General features: G+C 35.8%; 1 protein-coding gene across 3 annotated transcripts; it reads right to left on the bottom strand.

Annotated features, from left to right (window-relative positions):
• Positions 1-8202: 8202 nt before the first annotated feature.
• RpL6 (ribosomal protein L6) lies at positions 8203-18466 on the bottom strand. 3 transcript variants are annotated; one of them, XR_015071180.1, is made up of 5 exons: positions 18441-18466; positions 15373-15540; positions 11401-11724; positions 9282-10329; positions 8203-9181 (listed from the first exon to the last, which is right to left on the bottom strand). XR_015071180.1 is itself a non-coding variant. In XM_085950514.1 (5 exons), the coding sequence occupies exons 2-5, from the start codon at positions 15538-15540 to the stop codon at positions 8334-8336; spliced, it is 840 nt and encodes a 279-aa protein (XP_085806640.1). In that variant the 5' UTR covers positions 18441-18466; the 3' UTR covers positions 8203-8333. The 3 variants fall into 3 exon arrangements, 2 of the variants coding, with proteins under 2 accessions (XP_085806640.1, XP_085806641.1); XM_085950514.1 differs by having other exon boundaries at positions 8203-8495; positions 10144-10329; XM_085950515.1 differs by having other exon boundaries at positions 8203-8495; positions 10144-10329; positions 18343-18464.
• Between the last annotated feature and the right edge of the window lie 14 nt (positions 18467-18480).

Raw genomic sequence — 18480 nt, 5'->3', positions numbered from 1 at the left:
ATCTTTCAATAGCAGCGTACGCCACTGTCCGCCATTTCATAGATAACGTGATATTCCAAATTTGATTTTTTAAAATACTTCTTTGTGGCTGTTCACTCAATCTCTTTTTATTGAATAATTACCTAGGCTACTAATTTCCATAGATCAGGATATAGTCATATTAAACTAACAAAGTTGCCATTGCAAACAATGAAAGAAATTAATACGAATTGTTATAGTCATCAAAACGTGTGATATTGTATAATATCTACCTATTTTTATCGTCCCTATCATCATCAATCTTGACCTATCCACTGCTGGATGAAGGCCTCCTCAGCCTTATTCTACTCCTTACTTACACATGAATTGTTATATTTAACAAAATCAGTGATATTATATTATTATCTACCTATCTATATATAATGCCATTATTATCACGAGCCTCAATAAATCCACTGCTGGATGAAGGCCTCTCTACGTTGATTGTATTATTGACAGTATTGAATTTCTATATTTATTAAAAATGCTAATGTTATTTATCTACATATTCATATCGTCATCATAATCATCATCATCATCAACCAGGATCAATCCACTGCTGGATGAAGAGTTCTGCAACCTGATTCTACTACTATTGGTTTAACGAATTTGTGATATTATACATATTTCTATCCATCTTATTATCATCGACTTGAATCAATCCACTGCTGGATAATGGCCTCCCTAGCCCGAATCTACTCCTTTCTGTCATATGAATTGCTGTATTTATCAAAATCGGTGATACTTTAATTATCTACATATTCATATTGTCATCATCATCATCATCAACCAGGATCAATCCTCTGCTTAATAAAGACCTCCATAGACTTATTCTACTCCTTTTTGTCATATGAATTTCTGTATTTATCAAAATCGGTTATATTATATTTATCTACATATTCATCATCATCATCATCACATCTACCTGAACCAGTGGTGCACCCAGGATTTATTATTGGGGGGGGCCAAAGGAGGAGAATGGAAATTAGTCCCATAGGCTCGTTTTCTTCTTCATATAAATATTTTTACATAATTTCACAACACACGGCGATATATTTGTACAGTTTCTCCTAGTTTTTATTAAATTGGAGGCATAGTGGCGGTAACCGTTGAGCGTGTCATCAGCGACTGGAGGATTGGAAGTGAACAGCGACCATGCTGGACATGTGTACCTAGTATGCTGAAACATTGCTTAAATAATATCGGCTGTGCTACCCGCTTGGTCTAGAGCAGTGTTTCCCAAAGTGTGGTACGCATACCCCCTGGGGTACGGGAAGAGTTTGGTGGGGGCACGTGCTGCACCGGGTTATGGCTACTTAATACAACATCCATGCTAGGTTTATCGCATGCGGAAGAAGAGCAATTGTTGGAATTACTAGCTTCAGACGGATTCTTGCAAAATAAATATAGGGAGTGTACTTAAACATCATTTAGGTTGCAAATGCAACATGTGTATCCAGTTTTAACAGAGAAATTCCTGAAATACATTGCCTTTTTCAACTTCATATCTATGTGAAGTTGCTTTTTCAGCATTTGTAGACATTAAGTCAAAAAAAGGAACAGCCTTTGGGTGTGGAACCGCATCTCAGATTAAAATTAATAACCAGGGAACCAAATTATGATGATCTGTCGTTTCAACATAAATAATTTCATCCTTCTCATGGTTTATAATGAATGTTATTTTTTTATAATATAACTTGGATTTATATTTTATTATGAATGAATTTTATTTTTCGTTTATTATTATTTTGTTTATGTACTACAAAAGGAATATATTTTGATTGTTATTGAAGTACTTATATGCATTTTTCTTTGACGAGGAGTACTCAGTGTTACGAAAATTATAGAAGGGTACACAGATGTCGAAAGTTTGGGGAACACTGGTCTAGAGAGCTACAATATGTATGCCGAATTCCACCGAAAAAAATGTTCTTTTGATTTACACCACCACCGTAGTGAGTGTAGTCGTTCTTTTCGCCGAATGTTTATCGCAGATTTTTGGTTTTTTAATATTGAGGTTTCAACATATTAATTGAAAATGGACAAAAAAGTATTATTGCTTTTAAATTATACACAACCTACTCAATACACCACAGCCTAATATCTCGTTTATCGGTCTTTTGTCTATTGCACTCGGTGTACCTACACCATGGCCCCCACATCCTGAAACGGGCCCTCAGGCTAGGGCAGTGGTCGGCAAACTGCGGCTCTTTGGCCCCTTGAGCGCGGCTCTGCCACAGATGCTCTCTGCCATATTTGATATGGCTACAAAGAAGAAGCAAAGAAAATGGAAGAGGATAACCGTGAATGTAATGTTGAATAGACCGAGACTTCGCGTTTATTCAAAACTTAAATGGCTTACCGACCTTTATTTATGTGTCGGGAAAAATTAGCGCATTCAAATTTAGAGAGATACTACAACTAAAAACTCGTAATTTTGCGCTAAATATTCTGTCGATGATGCCAAGAAGAAAGCAGCTGAGGAGAAGAGTCAAGAAAAATAAAGTTCTGTATTTAATTAGGTACTGAATAAAATCTTTCAACAATGTTAATATTGCAAGTTTTGTGATTAGTAAAAAGATTTCCAAGAGAGGAAATCAAGAGTAAATTGAGAAATCGATTTATTGATGAGAACCTGGAATCGTGCTTAAAATTAAATCAACAACATACGAACCTGACTTACCCAAACTTTACAAGGAGATGCAAGGCCATTATTCACATTGAGTTTGTCAGTCATTGTCATGATTCAATTTTATGGATACCTGACTTACAATTTAATTTTTATTAATAAATAAGATCATTACTACGTATGATATTCAGTTTTATTCAGTGTACCTACCTATAATTTAATTATGAGTTAAAACTTTAACTAAAGTTTATTAAGTAAATTAGCAGTGTACCTACTTACTACCTACGCATATAATTTCAGTTTAAGAAATTTGGCTCTCAAAAGAAATCTCAATCGTTGTACTGTTGATATTTGGCTCTATTGACTAATGAGTTTGCCGACCACTGGGCTAGGATATTTGACGGGCCCCCTATCCACCGCTTAGATTAAAGACAGTGTAAAACACTACATTAACGTTTTTAAATTGTGTTTTACTTCAAATTGAGGGTACTTATACAGTGAATTATTGGCGATTTTCAATACATCTACTTTAATAATGGAGCTGTCGAGTATCGACACATAATAATCTGAAAATATATTGGACAATTATATAATTTAAAATGTTGTGATGATGTGTGTTTATCTTACTTATCTGGTCAACCCGACACGCCGGCCCCCCACAGCCCGGGCCCCCAGGCTAGAGCCCTGTCAACCCTCCCCAGCCATCACCTATACCACTCCAGAATTCGGGTGGACACCGAGAATTTCATTAGGGAACGGGTTTCTAAAAAAACCTGACATCAGTGTTTCGAAATTTTTGTGTTAGAAATTAAAATCTAAGAAATTTTACTAAAAAGGGTGCTGGAGAATTACAAATCATTTTTTGCCGTGTTGTTTGTCTAAGCCCAAGGTATAGTTTATTGGCTTTCGATTTCAATGTGTAAAATCATTCTGATGATTTTCATATTTTGGGGGGGGCCAAGGCCCCCTGGCCCCCCCCCTGGGTGCGCTACTGACCTGAACCAATACACTGCTTAATAAAAACCTCCATAGCCTGATTCTACTCCTTTCTGTGATATGAATTTTTGTATTTATCAAAATCGGTGATATTACATTTATCCTCATATTCATATCGTCATCATCATCAACCAGGATCATTTCATAGATAACGTGATATTCCAAATTTGATTTTTTAAAATACTTCTTTGTGGCTGTTCACTCAATCTTTTTTTATTGAATAATTACCTAGGCTACTAATTTCCATAGATCAGAATATAGTCATATTAAACTAACAAAGTTGCCATTGCAAACAATGAAAGAAATTAATACGAATTGTTATAGTCATCAAAATGTGTGATATTGTAATATATCTACCTATTTTTATCGTCCATATCATCATCAATCTTGACCTATCCACTGCTGGATGAATGCCTCCTCAGACTTATTCTACTCCTTACTTACACATGAATTGTTATATTTATCAAAATCAGTGATATTATATTATTATCTACCTATCTATATATAATGCCATTATTATCACGAGCCTCAATAAATCCACTGCTGGATGAAGGCCTCTCTACGTTGATTGTATTCTTGACAATATTGAAATGCTAATGTTATTTATCTACATATTTATATCGTCACCATCATCATCAATCCACTGCTGGATGAAGGGTTCCGCAACGTGATCCTACTACTATCGGTTGAACGAATTTGTGGTATTATACCTATTTATATCATCCTTATCATTATCGACCTGAACCAATCCGCTGCTGGACAAAGACCTCTCTAGCTTGATTCTATTCCTTTCTGTCATTTGAATTGCTGTATTTATCAAAATCTGTGATATTATATTTATTTACATATTCATATAGTCATCATCATCAACCAGGATCAATCCACTGCTGGATGAAGGGTTCCACAACCTGATTCAACTACTAGCGGTTAAACAAATTTGTGATATTATACCTATTTCTATCATCCTCATCATCATCGACCTGAACAATTCCACTGCTGGATAAAGGCCTCCCTAGCCTGATTCTATTCCTTTCTGCCATTTGAATTGCTGTATTTATGAAAATCTGTGATATTATATTTATCTACATATTTATATAGTCATCATCATCAACCAGGATCAATCCACTGCTGGATGAAGGGTTTCACAACCTGATTCTACTACTAGCGGTTAAACGAATTTGTGATATTATACCTATTTCTATCATCCTTATCATTATCGACCTGAACCAATCCGCTGCTGGACAAAGACCTCCCTAGCTTGATTCTATTCCTTTCTGCCATTTGAATTGCTGTATTTATGAAAATCTGTGATATTATATTTATCTACATATTTATATAGTCATCATCATCAACCAGGATCAATCCACTGCTGGATGAAGGGTTTCACAACCTGATTCTACTACTAGCGGTTAAACAAATTTGTGATATTATACCTATTTCTATCATCCTCATCATCATCGACCTGAGCAATTCCACTGCTGGATAAAGGCCTCCTTAGCTTGATTCTATTCCTTTCTGTCATTTGAATTGCTGTATTTATCAAAATCTGTGATATTATATTTATTTACATATTCATATAGTCATCATCATCAACCAGGATCAATCCACTGCTGGATGAAGGGTTCCACAACCTGATTCAACTACTAGCGGTTAAACAAATTTGTGATATTATACCTATTTCTATCATCCTTATCATTATCGACCTGAACAATTCTACTGCTGGATAAAGGCCTCCCTAGCTTGATTCTATTCCTTTCTGTCATTTGAATTGCTGTATTTATCAAAATCTGTGATATTTTATTTATCTACATATTTATATAGTCATCATCATCAACCAGGATTAATCCACTGCTGGATGAAGGGTTCCACAACCTGATTCTACTACTAGCGGTTAAACGAATTTGTGATATTATACCTATTTCTATCATCCTTATCATTATCGACCTGAACCAATCCGCTGCTGGACAAAGACCTCTCTAGCTTGATTCTATTCCTTTCTGTCATTTGAATTGCTGTATTTATCAAAATCTGTGATATTATATTTATTTACATATTCATATAGTCATCATCATCAACCAGGATCAATCCACTGCTGGATGAAGGGTTCCACAACCTGATTCAACTACTAGCGGTTAAACAAATTTGTGATATTATACCTATTTCTATCATCCTTATCATTATCGACCTGAACAATTCTACTGCTGGATAAAGGCCTCCCTAGCTTGATTCTATTCCTTTCTGTCATTTGAATTGCTGTATTTATCAAAATCTGTGATATTATATTTATTTACATATTCATATTGTCATCATCATCAACCAGGATCAATCCACTGCTGGATGAAGGGTTCCACAACCTGATTCAACTACTAGCGGTTAAACAAATTTGTGATATTATACCTATTTCTATCATCCTCATCATCATCGACCTGTACAATTCCACTGCTGGATAAAGGCCTCTCTAGCTTGATTCTATTCCTTTCTGTCATTTGAATTGCTGTATTTATCAAAATCTGTGATATTTTATTTATCTACATATTTATATAGTCATCATCATCAACCAGGATTAATCCACTGCTGGATGAAGGGTTCCACAACCTGATTCTACTACTAGCGGTTAAACGAATTTGTGATATTATACCTATTTCTATCATCCTTATCATTATCGACCTGAACCAATCCGCTGCTGGACAAAGACCTCCCTAGCTTGATTCTATTCCTTTCTGCCATTTGAATTGCTGTATTTATGAAAATCTGTGATATTATATTTATCTACATATTTATATAGTCATCATCATCAACCAGGATCAATCCACTGCTGGATGAAGGGTTTCACAAGCTGATTCTACTACAAGCGGTTAAACAAATTTGTGATATCATACCTATTTCTATCATCCTCATCGACCTGAGCAATTCCACTGCTGGATAAAGGCCTCCCTAGCCTGATTCTACTCCTTTCTGTCATTTGAATTGCTGTATTTATCAAAATCGGTGACATTATATTTACTACACATTCATATCGTCGTCATCAACCAGGATCAATTCACTGCTGGATGAAGGGTTCCGCAATCTGATTCTTGACAGTATTGAATTTCTATATTTATTAAAAATGCTAATGTTATTTATCTACATATTCATATCGTCATCATAATCATCAACATCAACCAGGATCAATCCACTGCTGGATGAAGGGTTCCGCAACCTGATTCTACTACTAGCTGTTAAACGATTGCTATATTTATCAAAATTGTTGATATTATATTTACCCATTCATAATATCATTTTTATCATCATCAACCAGAATCAATCCACTGCTGGATGAAGGTTATCCCAACCTAATTCTACTCTACTTGGTCATATAAATTGCTATATTTTTTTTAATTTGTGATTTTATATACCTACCTATTTATAATACGCAAACCCTACCCAAAATAAATTTTGTTTCGATATGAATGTCCCGCACCGGAAGACTATGTTATTTAAGGTTAAATTTTAATTCAAAATTAGATTTTTTAAATATTATTCAACGGCTGCAAGCATTTATTATTTATATACTGCTAACCTTTTATTATCTAAATGGGTCCCGTGGCAGATTAATATTCATGTTATATTGGATCGCCATTTATAATAATCACATACATTGCTTTATATTCGAATTTATGAGATGTATATTTATTTATCATATTTAAATGCACGTGTTTTAACGAAACATTTATATAACTACACATATTTTATTCTATTAAAATGTCAGTGGTCGCAATCGGCGATTGCAAGCTGTTCTATTTGGCCTATCAACCTGAGGTGGTGTCGGACGATATTGTGAAGGCTAGACTCCAGAATAGACTACGCATATGACCCCAAATTTATATTGACAGTGACGACTTGAAAATCGTAAAACTGACAAATCAGCAAAATGTCTTGAGGTGAATGAAAATCAATTCCGAAGGGAAAACTCTATGCATACTTCACAATTATATTAAAATCCAACACCGCCAAGCCGTCTGCAAGACCTAGCGAGACAGACTGGCGACCGCCAGCTGGCTCAGCTAGTACAGTAAAACCTCGGTAATATGAATTCCATGAAAAATTCGAACTACGAAATGTATGGCAGAAAAATATATTTTTTTTTTTTTCATTAATTCCGTTTCCGATCATAGACGTGCCTGCCTACTAATTTGGGTCATGAAATGTCAGGATTATTTTTATTACCTCAAAGTCATTTTTGATGTTTTAAGAAAAGTGTCACAATTTTCAATGACTGGCTCATGAAATAACTTTATTACGATTTATTGAATATTTTTATATGCCAGGACTCTGAAATCATTTCGAATTAAAAATATGGTTTTATATGAAAATAATATTCAAGGGACTTTTTTTCCGGGAAAATTTCGAATTATCACTGTTCTTACTAATGAGGTTTTACTAAAGGTCCTCTTTATGCTTCAATTGCATACATTTAGGCTCCATCTCTATAAAGGTTTTTTTTCAACATCTATGGAATATTCAGAGGCTTACTTGCCTTTGGGTAGTAAAACGACATAAAATAAGTAAAAACACAGGCATTTTTGCTTTCAGTTGTTTATTTAACAATACAAAATTGTTAATTATTTTCAGTGTTACCAAATCAATTGATAAAACCGCACCGTCCACTTATCTTATAATAGTTATCTTTAACATCACAATACAAAACACGTTAGAACTTCATTCTGTGCGGGTACTGCGAAGACCTCAGTCCGAACATGGCGGAGAGGTACTGGTGGTAGATCTTGCGGTCGGGACTCTTCTTGATCATGGCTAGCAGGGAATCGTCAACGGTCTTCTGGTCAGCCTTTCGCTGTTCTGATGCCACGTATTTCTGGAACACAACAAAAATAACAGTATTAATTTGACGTCCATATGTAGTTTTTATATCTTATAAGCCCTCCTGAGTTTCTGATTTCATTAGCACCATTCGCTCAGTATCGGGACGTGTGTAGCTGATGTAGGGTGGGTAACAATGGATGAGCGGCCCACAAAGACAGAATCGACATAGGACAGTTTCCCACTAATCGGGTTGAAACGTTCGTAAGAGTATAGGATATGTAATGATCTACAGAGCGTGGTTTTTCAAATTTAACTATATGAACCGCTCCCCACTAATTGGATCTATTAAAAAAATTACATATATGGATAATTTTAAATTAGGTGGTTGGTGAGACAACGGCGAATTTTAACAAAGTGGAGGTGCTGCCATACAAAATGAAGAAGAATACCAATACAGATATGTTTCCCAACCTTATTTGTTCCATGCCCCCCCTCAAAATTATATAGTTACCTAACCAATTCTGAAAAAAAATGAATTGCATCAAATAAAAAATTGCACATAGGCTGCTAGGATCTAGCTGCTGGATACTAGTAATATCTTTTATGTAAAAGACATACGCCCACAATGACCGAGGGGCTTACGCGTCGGCTTATTATGTTGTGGGTTCAAGGTTCGAATCCTGGGTTTGGAAAATACACATATTGTTTTTCAATTTGTGGTTGGAGTCAAGTATGGACCTACATAATAGGTTGAGCAAGTGGCAAACATCCATTTCTTGTAAAGACAAAAATCTATTTTAATACAAACCTCCATATTAGGATTGGACATGGAGATAACGCCGAATTAACATTCATTTTGATATCCGGAAATCAAAGTTTAAGTTAACCGTGCCTTGCGGCATATAGCTGAGGATTATAAAAGCTTTCTTTTAAATGTTTCTACCTTTTTTTGCCCCCATGTCTCACGAGCAATTTGAAGATTCAACCACTCAACCTCACCCAAACCAGTGTGGTGGTGACTGCTATAAAGACATTCCCAGTCGAAACGACTTCAGATACCTCACATCACCTATTTAGGTCTCGAGACATGACCGATTAAAACTGGATGTGGAATGAAATGGGTTCAATTAGGTTGTACGCCTTTAAAGGATTCCATCACATGTAACATGTATGCACAGGAATTGATGGAAATAAAAGAGTGAATGATCTGGCAAAAGTAGCTGGCCATCAAGAAGATACCATATCAGTAGACCGAAGAATACATGGACTGGAATGAGTACTTTAAGGAAATGTGCCAAGGCATGTAGATAAGATTCTTACCAGGGCATCCCTAGACAAGAGGAAATGGATTCAGTCCATACGATCTTACCCATGCCCTGGTTAGTTGCATTGCCTCTAAGCAGAAATAAACAAGCTGATATGATGGTATATATATGGTTTTCATGGGGAGAACCATTCCCTGTTCTGCGATGAATGCAATCTTCAGGACAATGCCCCGAATTTAAATGTCAGAGTAGAGCTGCGACTTGTAGATGTCTTTGAGAACACTGATGAACTGAAATGTGTCCTGGGATAGGGGAAGACAGAAGACCCCAAGTATTTTCATAGAGTTTGAGAAGGCCTGAACCATGGATCCTCCTGCAAGTTTAAAATCTTAGAAAAATTATAATAATAAAAAAACATCTTTGGAATAAACTGACCTCTTTCTTGGCGGTGAAAATGTCTTCACCTTCTTTCCTCTTGACGGATCGCTTTGTGGACTTCTTGTTTTTCTTGAAGTAGGCGTCGTTGAGGTGTTCGGGCAACTTAACGGTGGACATGTCAAGGCGGGAGCTTGTGCCGATCACATACCGTTGGGAGATGCGACGAAGGGGGCATCCGTTTACCTGCAGACAATATTTCATTACATTAATATTGTTTTCTGTTAAGCATTGCCAACGGACTGGGTTTTTTAAAGGTTCGGTTACAATGAAAATATCGCATTTTTGTATTCTTAAAATAGTGATAATGCATTTGCAGAATGTTTAAAACCGTTCACATCTCAGTAATATAGTGTGTATTGTTCAGCTATATGAGGCCGTGTTCCTTGCGTATTAACGCATAGTAGAACCTCAATTTTATTATTTACCTATCTATACGTTAATACTATCATGCTTCTCTTTATGGCTACCAATTTTAAACACAACATAGTTAACCATATTTTCTATTAAATCAACTACAAATAATTACCACTAACTTTATATTTAACACAAAAACAATAAATTTCAGCAATACATATGCTCGCAGTTTTTGAATGAATGGAGTCATTTAAACCAATATTTACCAGCGATATGTACAAAACATATTTAATTCAGCCATATAAATTCAATCTTACTCAACGCATATTGCGGAGAATATAAGTGTGTTGAATGCTTTCTCACATACACTTATGGTTCGTTGTTGTTCAGGCCTTGGTTCACATTCTAGTGAGTAAGCATGTTTTTCGGCGAGCCACTAGGATGCTTGATCAGTTTCCACACGATGGCTGCACACTCCGCTAGCAACCGATACATGGAAAATATACTATTAACTCATACTTATGGGGCACGTTCAGATATGCTGATGACTTACACCGTGCTCCCCGGGTTCGAGTCACGCGATAAGTCAAATACCATGTGAATTCGATGAGTTTGCATGTGGTCTACTCGCAGCGACATGGTAAACATTCTATCGGTTCACTGAAGTGAGTTTTTTTGTCATGTTACTCCGACCGCGTTACGCAAATTTACAATCACATATTTAACGCTGAACTTGTATCCATCCAATCTTCAGCTCATCTGAATGAAAACATTCGAATTGATTGAAATATTTTTCACTGTTAAGTATTTTCCAATGTTATTCTCTAAAATTAGAAACCCATTTATCAATAACGAAACAACCATATGTTAAATCTTCCTCCTATCAAAGTGGAAGGTTACCTTGAAAGGTCCAGTGACAAGAAGCAGTCCAGAGTCCAAGATCTTGACGAGCACGACTCGCTTTCCCTTATGTCTACCGGCCAAGAGAATGAGAAGAGCTCCAGGCACGAGGTTCTTGCGGATGTGCCTAACGTGCTTGCTGAAGGTATTCTTATAATGGGGTGTGGGCATCTTATCCTGGGTGGGGTAGAAGGACTTCCTCTTGGCGAGGACGACGGTTCTGCTTCCACCGTTCTTGTCTCCTCCGATCTTCTTCACCACACTGGTGGGCTTCTTGGGCTTCGGCACCTTCTTGGTCTTCTTACCCAAGAAGCGGTACACAGCCTGGAAAAAAAGTGATATTGATTTTAGCTTGTTTCTACTTACTGTCTTGTCAAAATTAAATTGTGCAGTTCACTATTCATTATTCCAATGTTGTCCCAATATAATGTTTTTACCTAAAATACTATTCTGTAATAAAACAATATAAAACCTTTTGAATTATCGTATATAAGTCGAGTTGAATCTAGATGGGAGACATTTTATGGAAAGAGAAAAATAACAAAGTAGTTCAAGCGACATCTCAATTTATGAGTGAATTTTTTCCCCACTTTTTAAAAATAATTTTCCGTTTGTACCATTGATATACTACTGGATGAATCATATGCTTCTTAACACTATACGGTCCGCGAATTTTCGCGAAGAACCTACGCCAATATCCGGTATTTTTTAATGAAAATCAACAAATTTCGATCGCGAAGTTAAAAATGATATAACTTTTGAACCTATTGATATATTTCAATAAAATTTTCAGAAAATACTTAAAATATATCAATGCATCAAATTGTGTCATTTATTCAACACTTGACAACCTCTGGCCAGCGTTCCATAAAGGTAAAGTATATAATTTGTAAATTTTCGTATATTATTTATTATATGTTATTAGATTAGTTCAATTTGTTGAATATAATGTAAAGAAACAGCCTATTGAAAGCATCACAATATATTATTTTTTAATTAAAAAATATAATAAAATATTCAAATACAAAATGTTTTACACCGCTATAGAATACGTATCAATTCATTTTTAGCGCTAGCTACTCAATCTCTGATTATCAAATATAATAAAATAACAAAGACTTCACACAAACTGTGAAGTGTTTAAAAATAAATGCACATTCATTCCCGAACTAACACTTACTAGTGATTTATTGGTTTTATGGCCTAGCCGATAAAGGCAGTGCAGTGGCGTGGCGTGCATATTTTCGAGTAAATTCAAATAAATAAAATGCACGCATATACATTCCCACCGCTTATTACAATTTGGTATTATTGTAGGAATCGAGACAATCCAATAACAGTGCAGAGGCGTGCGTAAAAAATTCATATAACAAAATCTATGAGCAATAGGATTGTAAAACAAACATCTACATTCCACAAAAATATTTGAATCAACACTCAATCTTATGGATAATACCTTTAGATAACTGGCTAGGCACGAAAGAATTATTATCACACTAAAGCTGAAATTATTTGAAATAGTTTATAAAACTATGAATGTAAAATGAACTAACTAATACACTTTTTTTTAAATTATACGAAGAAAACCAATTACCAATATGTAGATGTAGAGGTACTTTACACTCTTTGGACATGTAAATAGTTTCTTTTCGAAGTTTATGTGAGGAACACACTTTACACTTTCTTCTTAAACGTTTATTAGTTGCGGAAATCCCCGGAAATATTTGATTGTGATTGAAAATTACACTAAAATCTCCGATATCTTCAGTCACTGGGAATATCTGACATACAATCCGCATAGTTTTCCTCTGTTTAAAAACGAATCGTCCTCCATTTTAAAAAGTTTTTTTGGAGATAAAACTAATAAAAAATATATATCCTAGCTAAAATATACTTAGATTAATTATTTTTTCAATGAAATTAGTGCAATATAAATAATAATAGCTATTATTTATGCAGTTACACAAGCAATAATCTCCCGAAAAAAGCGAACGAAAATGACAACGCGATACAAGTTCACATTTATAACTGTTCTCATTTTCAAGTTAAGATTTCTATGAAGCATGGTGGATGTTTCATGGGTAGTAAACCATTAAAGACAAATTATCAAATAGGATGCAATTTCATAGCTAAAAATCGCGTTCATTTAAAAAAAAAAGAATGCAGGTTCATAAATGGTAGACTACCACTGAAAAGGGTCGACAATTAAATTTCGAAGTTGAAGTGACGACACTGGAATATAACATTGAGTGTTTATTACCTTTTTTGTTTGTCTCGTGATTCACCCGTCTAGAAATGGGCTTGTAACTAATAAAAAAAATGGTATAGGTACAAAAAAATACTGAATGGTATTACGTCTGCCATCTCTGTAAAAACCCCGAAATATTTTTTTTCCATCATGCTTTTACTTCTTGCACATGTCATTCAACCATCTGTCGATAGATCTTGCAACCAAATATTAAATTTCATATTTATTTTTCACAGTAAAGATATGCCTATGTGAGGACGCCACGTAGGCGTCACCGGATCGTAACGTTCGGCTTGCAAAGGACGCCAATGTGGCGTTACCGGACCGTAAAGTGTTAAAATGACGCCCGATTTTCAGTGACTCGGCCAGTGTTAAAATTTACTGTTTTAATATCAGCGGACTTAACTCGATATAAGCCCACTTAATATTTGTCTCGAAAACGACCTGGCAATAATTATGAGTAAGCCCGATCTAGCTTGCATCTTACTCTAACTATTAGTCAGCGCATGACGACTTGCTCTGTCCGCTCAGACATGAATTTTTGGTAGCTTGCAAGCTTTGGGTTGCAAACCCTTAGGGTCACTATTCCAAGAACGCAAATTTAGTTTTACAGCCAGGGCAATACGGGTGAAATTCGGGAATCCATGTTAACGTTCTTAACGCATTATACCTACAAGGAAATATTATAAGACGATATTCGCAATATCTTCTTTTGTGGTACATTTTTAAAATGACACTTGTATGGGAACACCTCATCCAGTAGTATATCAATGGTTTGTACGAAGTAACTGTAGTAAGTGCACAAAGTTGTACGATACATCTGCACGTGAACAAATCAACATTGTATAAAAACTGTTCATAAACACTTCTATAAGAACATTAGAGAAATATTTGAGACATTCTCTTAGTTTAGTAATATAAATCAAGGCACTAGGTGGCAGTGGCGAAGGGTGTAGGCAGGATGTTAAGATCTGACATAAATAGTGCATACTAAACTTTGTCAGTCATACGTATTTGTTTTCATTGAACTAAGAAAACAAATTGCGGATGGTGATGGTTTAATAAACAGTCAAAAAATATTTTATAGATATAAGAATTATCTATTATGATTAAGTTAGGTAGGGCTTTGAATTTAAAAAAAACTAACCAACGCCATCTGTAACATGTATTCTTAATTCAATCAAGTCAAATAAGTATGACTGAAAAACTGTGCACTATTTTTGTCGAATCGCCCTATCATACCTAAACTATTATGGTTTGGATTAGGCAGGGTTTAATTGAATTTCAAAAACTAACCAGTACCATTTACAATCTTGTATTCTTAGTTCAATGGAAACAAATAAGTATGACTGACAAAATTTAGTATGCACAATTTATGTTCGATCTTAACAGCCTACCTCCACCCCTCACTTCTGCTAGGTGGAAAGTCCATCCAACGATGGAAGAAATAATATCGAATACTTGTCAATTATTAGGAATGTGCTGGCATCCATAATTTAGGAATGCACCTCATGTAAACTAACAGAAAAAGTTTACCTAAGTTCTTCTATAAAGTTACTAATCCTATATCATATTTTTATGACCGTAGGTATGTAAAATAGATCTGATGAGTTATAATAGGAAGAATCATAATTCTTTTGATTCCAGTCAACTTAATGTAAAATTATATGGTGTTCGGATAAGACAAGGGTAGATTACCCCGGATAGGCCAGTTTGTCTGTTACCTTCTTGTGGAACATCTTTGTCTTGGAGAATCGGACGATTCCATTGCCGAGCACGGAGTTCCTCGAGGCTCCCTGCTTGACCTTGACCTTCTTCACTCCACCGGCTGCTACTGCGGGGGCCGCTTTAGCGGGGGCAGCCGCCTTAGCCTTAGGTTGCGCTGGCGCCATCTACACAATTACAATAATGTTATCAATGGAAATTTTTGGCATGACTATACAAACCCATTGAATATTCAAGACATTGCTACTTAAGTGACCTCCCAATACATCAGAAATAAATTACAAAAAATACTCAAGACATTTTCTTATGGTAAATCTTTGTTTCCTAAATCTGCCTGAATACAAAAAAAATTACAAGTGTGACAGATCACAATGACCTGTGATTGAGTGTTCCACTAATGTTTAGCCGGTTCGCATATCTAAACTTGTCTCGTCTGCAACTCAGCCATGAAGCAAACTTAGTAGGAGTGTCGCATTCATGTTGCGTAGTTGGCTGGGCACATAGATGCCTAGCGACAGTGACGCGTGTAACATCTCGAAATGTCTAAGTCGTCAACAAAAATTGAATGTCATTGCACAAAAATGCCATCAAACAATGTACTGGTACCGCAGAAATCTTTTGGAGTAGTCTCTTCTCGTATAATCATAATATATGCCGCACTGATATTTCCAATCTCAAGTCTCGAAGTAACTATTGGTACGCTTATCTATCATTTTGAACGCATGTAAGATATGCATTCGAGCAGTGAGCTGAGGTCCATTAGGTAACATATCGACGGTGATCTAACAATAGTGTCTATCTGCAGTTATGGCAAATCCTGGGTTATTGCTGTATTTTGTACAACATTTGGGGACGGATCGAATGGAAATATTATTGTTCTACCAAAAAAATGGAAATTTCGACTCCATCGACTCATTTATGAGGTGGAAGAAGTGTCTGGAAACTAAAAAAAAGATTATCCATCTGCTTGATTTCTTTTATTACGACATTACAATATCCATACATCTTTAAATCATTGTTTTAGTACTAATATTAAATCATCTCAATAATAAAAATAATACTGATACCGACAAAACTCCCTGAAAAATTGACTATCTGTCAAATAGATACTATTGTCATATTTAAATACCAACAAGTCACGTCTACATATTCCGACGTGTTGCATTCGAGACATGAAGCTGAATGCAAGAATGCTGAGCTCTATGGGCTGCACGAAGATTGCAGCGCAGTTCAATCAATTAAGATTGGGAGACTACGATGGCTAGGTCATGTGCACCGTATGAATGACAATGAACCGGCAAAGAGATTGATGTCCAACAATCCAATAGGACTAGAAGAAGAGGTAGGCCAAAGATTCGCTGGTGGGATGGAGCTGCCAGTGACTGCCGTATTCTGGGGGTACCAAATTGGAAAGCGGCCACACTGGATAGGGACAGGTGGAGGGAGCTGTTGGAGGAGGCCAGGACCCACACCGGGTTGTCGCGCCCCTGATTATTATTATTATGCATTTGATACAAGTTTGGATGTGTGAGCCGGCTTACAGCTGCAGGGCATCTGTTAACAGGTAGAATCGAAGTGTGGAGTGCTAAGGATTGTATGCAGAATAATTGTCTGACAAATTCGCTCAACGGTGAGGCGCAGTAAGGTGATGTATGGAAGTCACACCAGTAAACTGTAGCACAGTTCTGTGTCTCATACGAATAGTATAAGAAATGTAGTTCAGTGTGTGGTTATCACCGCAAGTTTTGACTGATGCTGCGCTCACAGTGTAAACCACAAGTCATTCAGTTGCGCGCAGCCAAGTAATTGAAAAACCATACCTGGTCTCTGTTTGGTTTTATTTCATTGTTTCGAGCACATAGTTCAAAGAGACATCACTGGATAAATCTAGTGACACAAAGGTACCCCAAGAGGTAGAAAGCATCTGAATGGTAGGCATACAGGATGCTCGAAGTACATGGCAACACAGTGCGATGAAGATACCTTCATCCAGCATGGGATTTGGTTTAAAACCTGATGTAGTTCATGGCTTTCTAACATATTTTTTATGAGAAATTGTTGATAGTCATTCACTCCACCTAAAAAACTAGTGATTCAAATCAGCGAAAGCTTTAGAAAATGACATTTAATTAATTGTCCACTGTGAACAATTATCAGACTTTCCCTATAATCTCACTAAAAAGTCCTATTATTGCAGCCGTGTTTACAGGAAACACAAAAATTAGCACCCAAACACGTACTTACAAAGTGAATACTAATATAATTTTATGGCGACATTGTAAGTGAAATATTTCAAAATTTACTTTAAATAAGGGAGTAAATGTACACAATCGATAAGAAAACTCCATGTGTGGAAGACAATTTAAATTTGACAGTAAGTAGGAATGAGATTACGGTAATGTCGTTTGACAGATTATTTACATATAATTAAGTAGTGTCTTGATAATTCAAATGAGATTTATATTCTATAATCTTGCCAAATCGTATGATACAGAAGAATGGTATTGCAGTCTCAAATTTCACTTTAACATCAAAAATCCTGCTAGGTTTCACGAAATATTTCTGACAACAAATGATTTCATATCCTCAATAAACCACAGCTTTATTTCTAATGTGATATACAACACAATTAAGAATAATAGCACAGTTATTCACATCTCAATGTCACTAAAATAACTAATCGCGTTATAGTTTTGACATATCGCAAAACGAAAGAGGTTATGTCAACTATATATGAATTAAAATAAGACTGGCCAAAATTTGTCAAAGCACCGGTGTAAGGTATTGGATGACTATTGAAGATGAAACCGAGTATAGTATCAAAACTGCATTATTTCACTGCAATAAACTTGAAACTTCCACGTTGAAGTACGGCTGAATCGAATGACAACATGCTATGGACAGATAATGATTTAGAGATATTCTCGAAATTGTTGGCAGAAATATTCACATATTCGAAACTGTCGTACAATTTTCTGCGATTCTGAGCAGATAAATATATAAGGTGTATTTTTATTTCGCCGGATTACTTAGATTTTTAAAATTAGAGTCGATAAACCCAACTCACGGTAATTCACGACGAACGAAAAGAGCGGAGACAGCGCCAA

Source organism: Rhyacophila brunnea, unplaced genomic scaffold, assembly GCF_057557595.1.
Source record: "Rhyacophila brunnea isolate RB1 unplaced genomic scaffold, BYU_Rbru_1.0 scaffold_23, whole genome shotgun sequence".
Lineage (NCBI taxonomy): Eukaryota > Metazoa > Arthropoda > Insecta > Trichoptera > Rhyacophilidae > Rhyacophila > Rhyacophila brunnea.
This window is presented reverse-complemented; position numbering and strand designations above follow the sequence as displayed.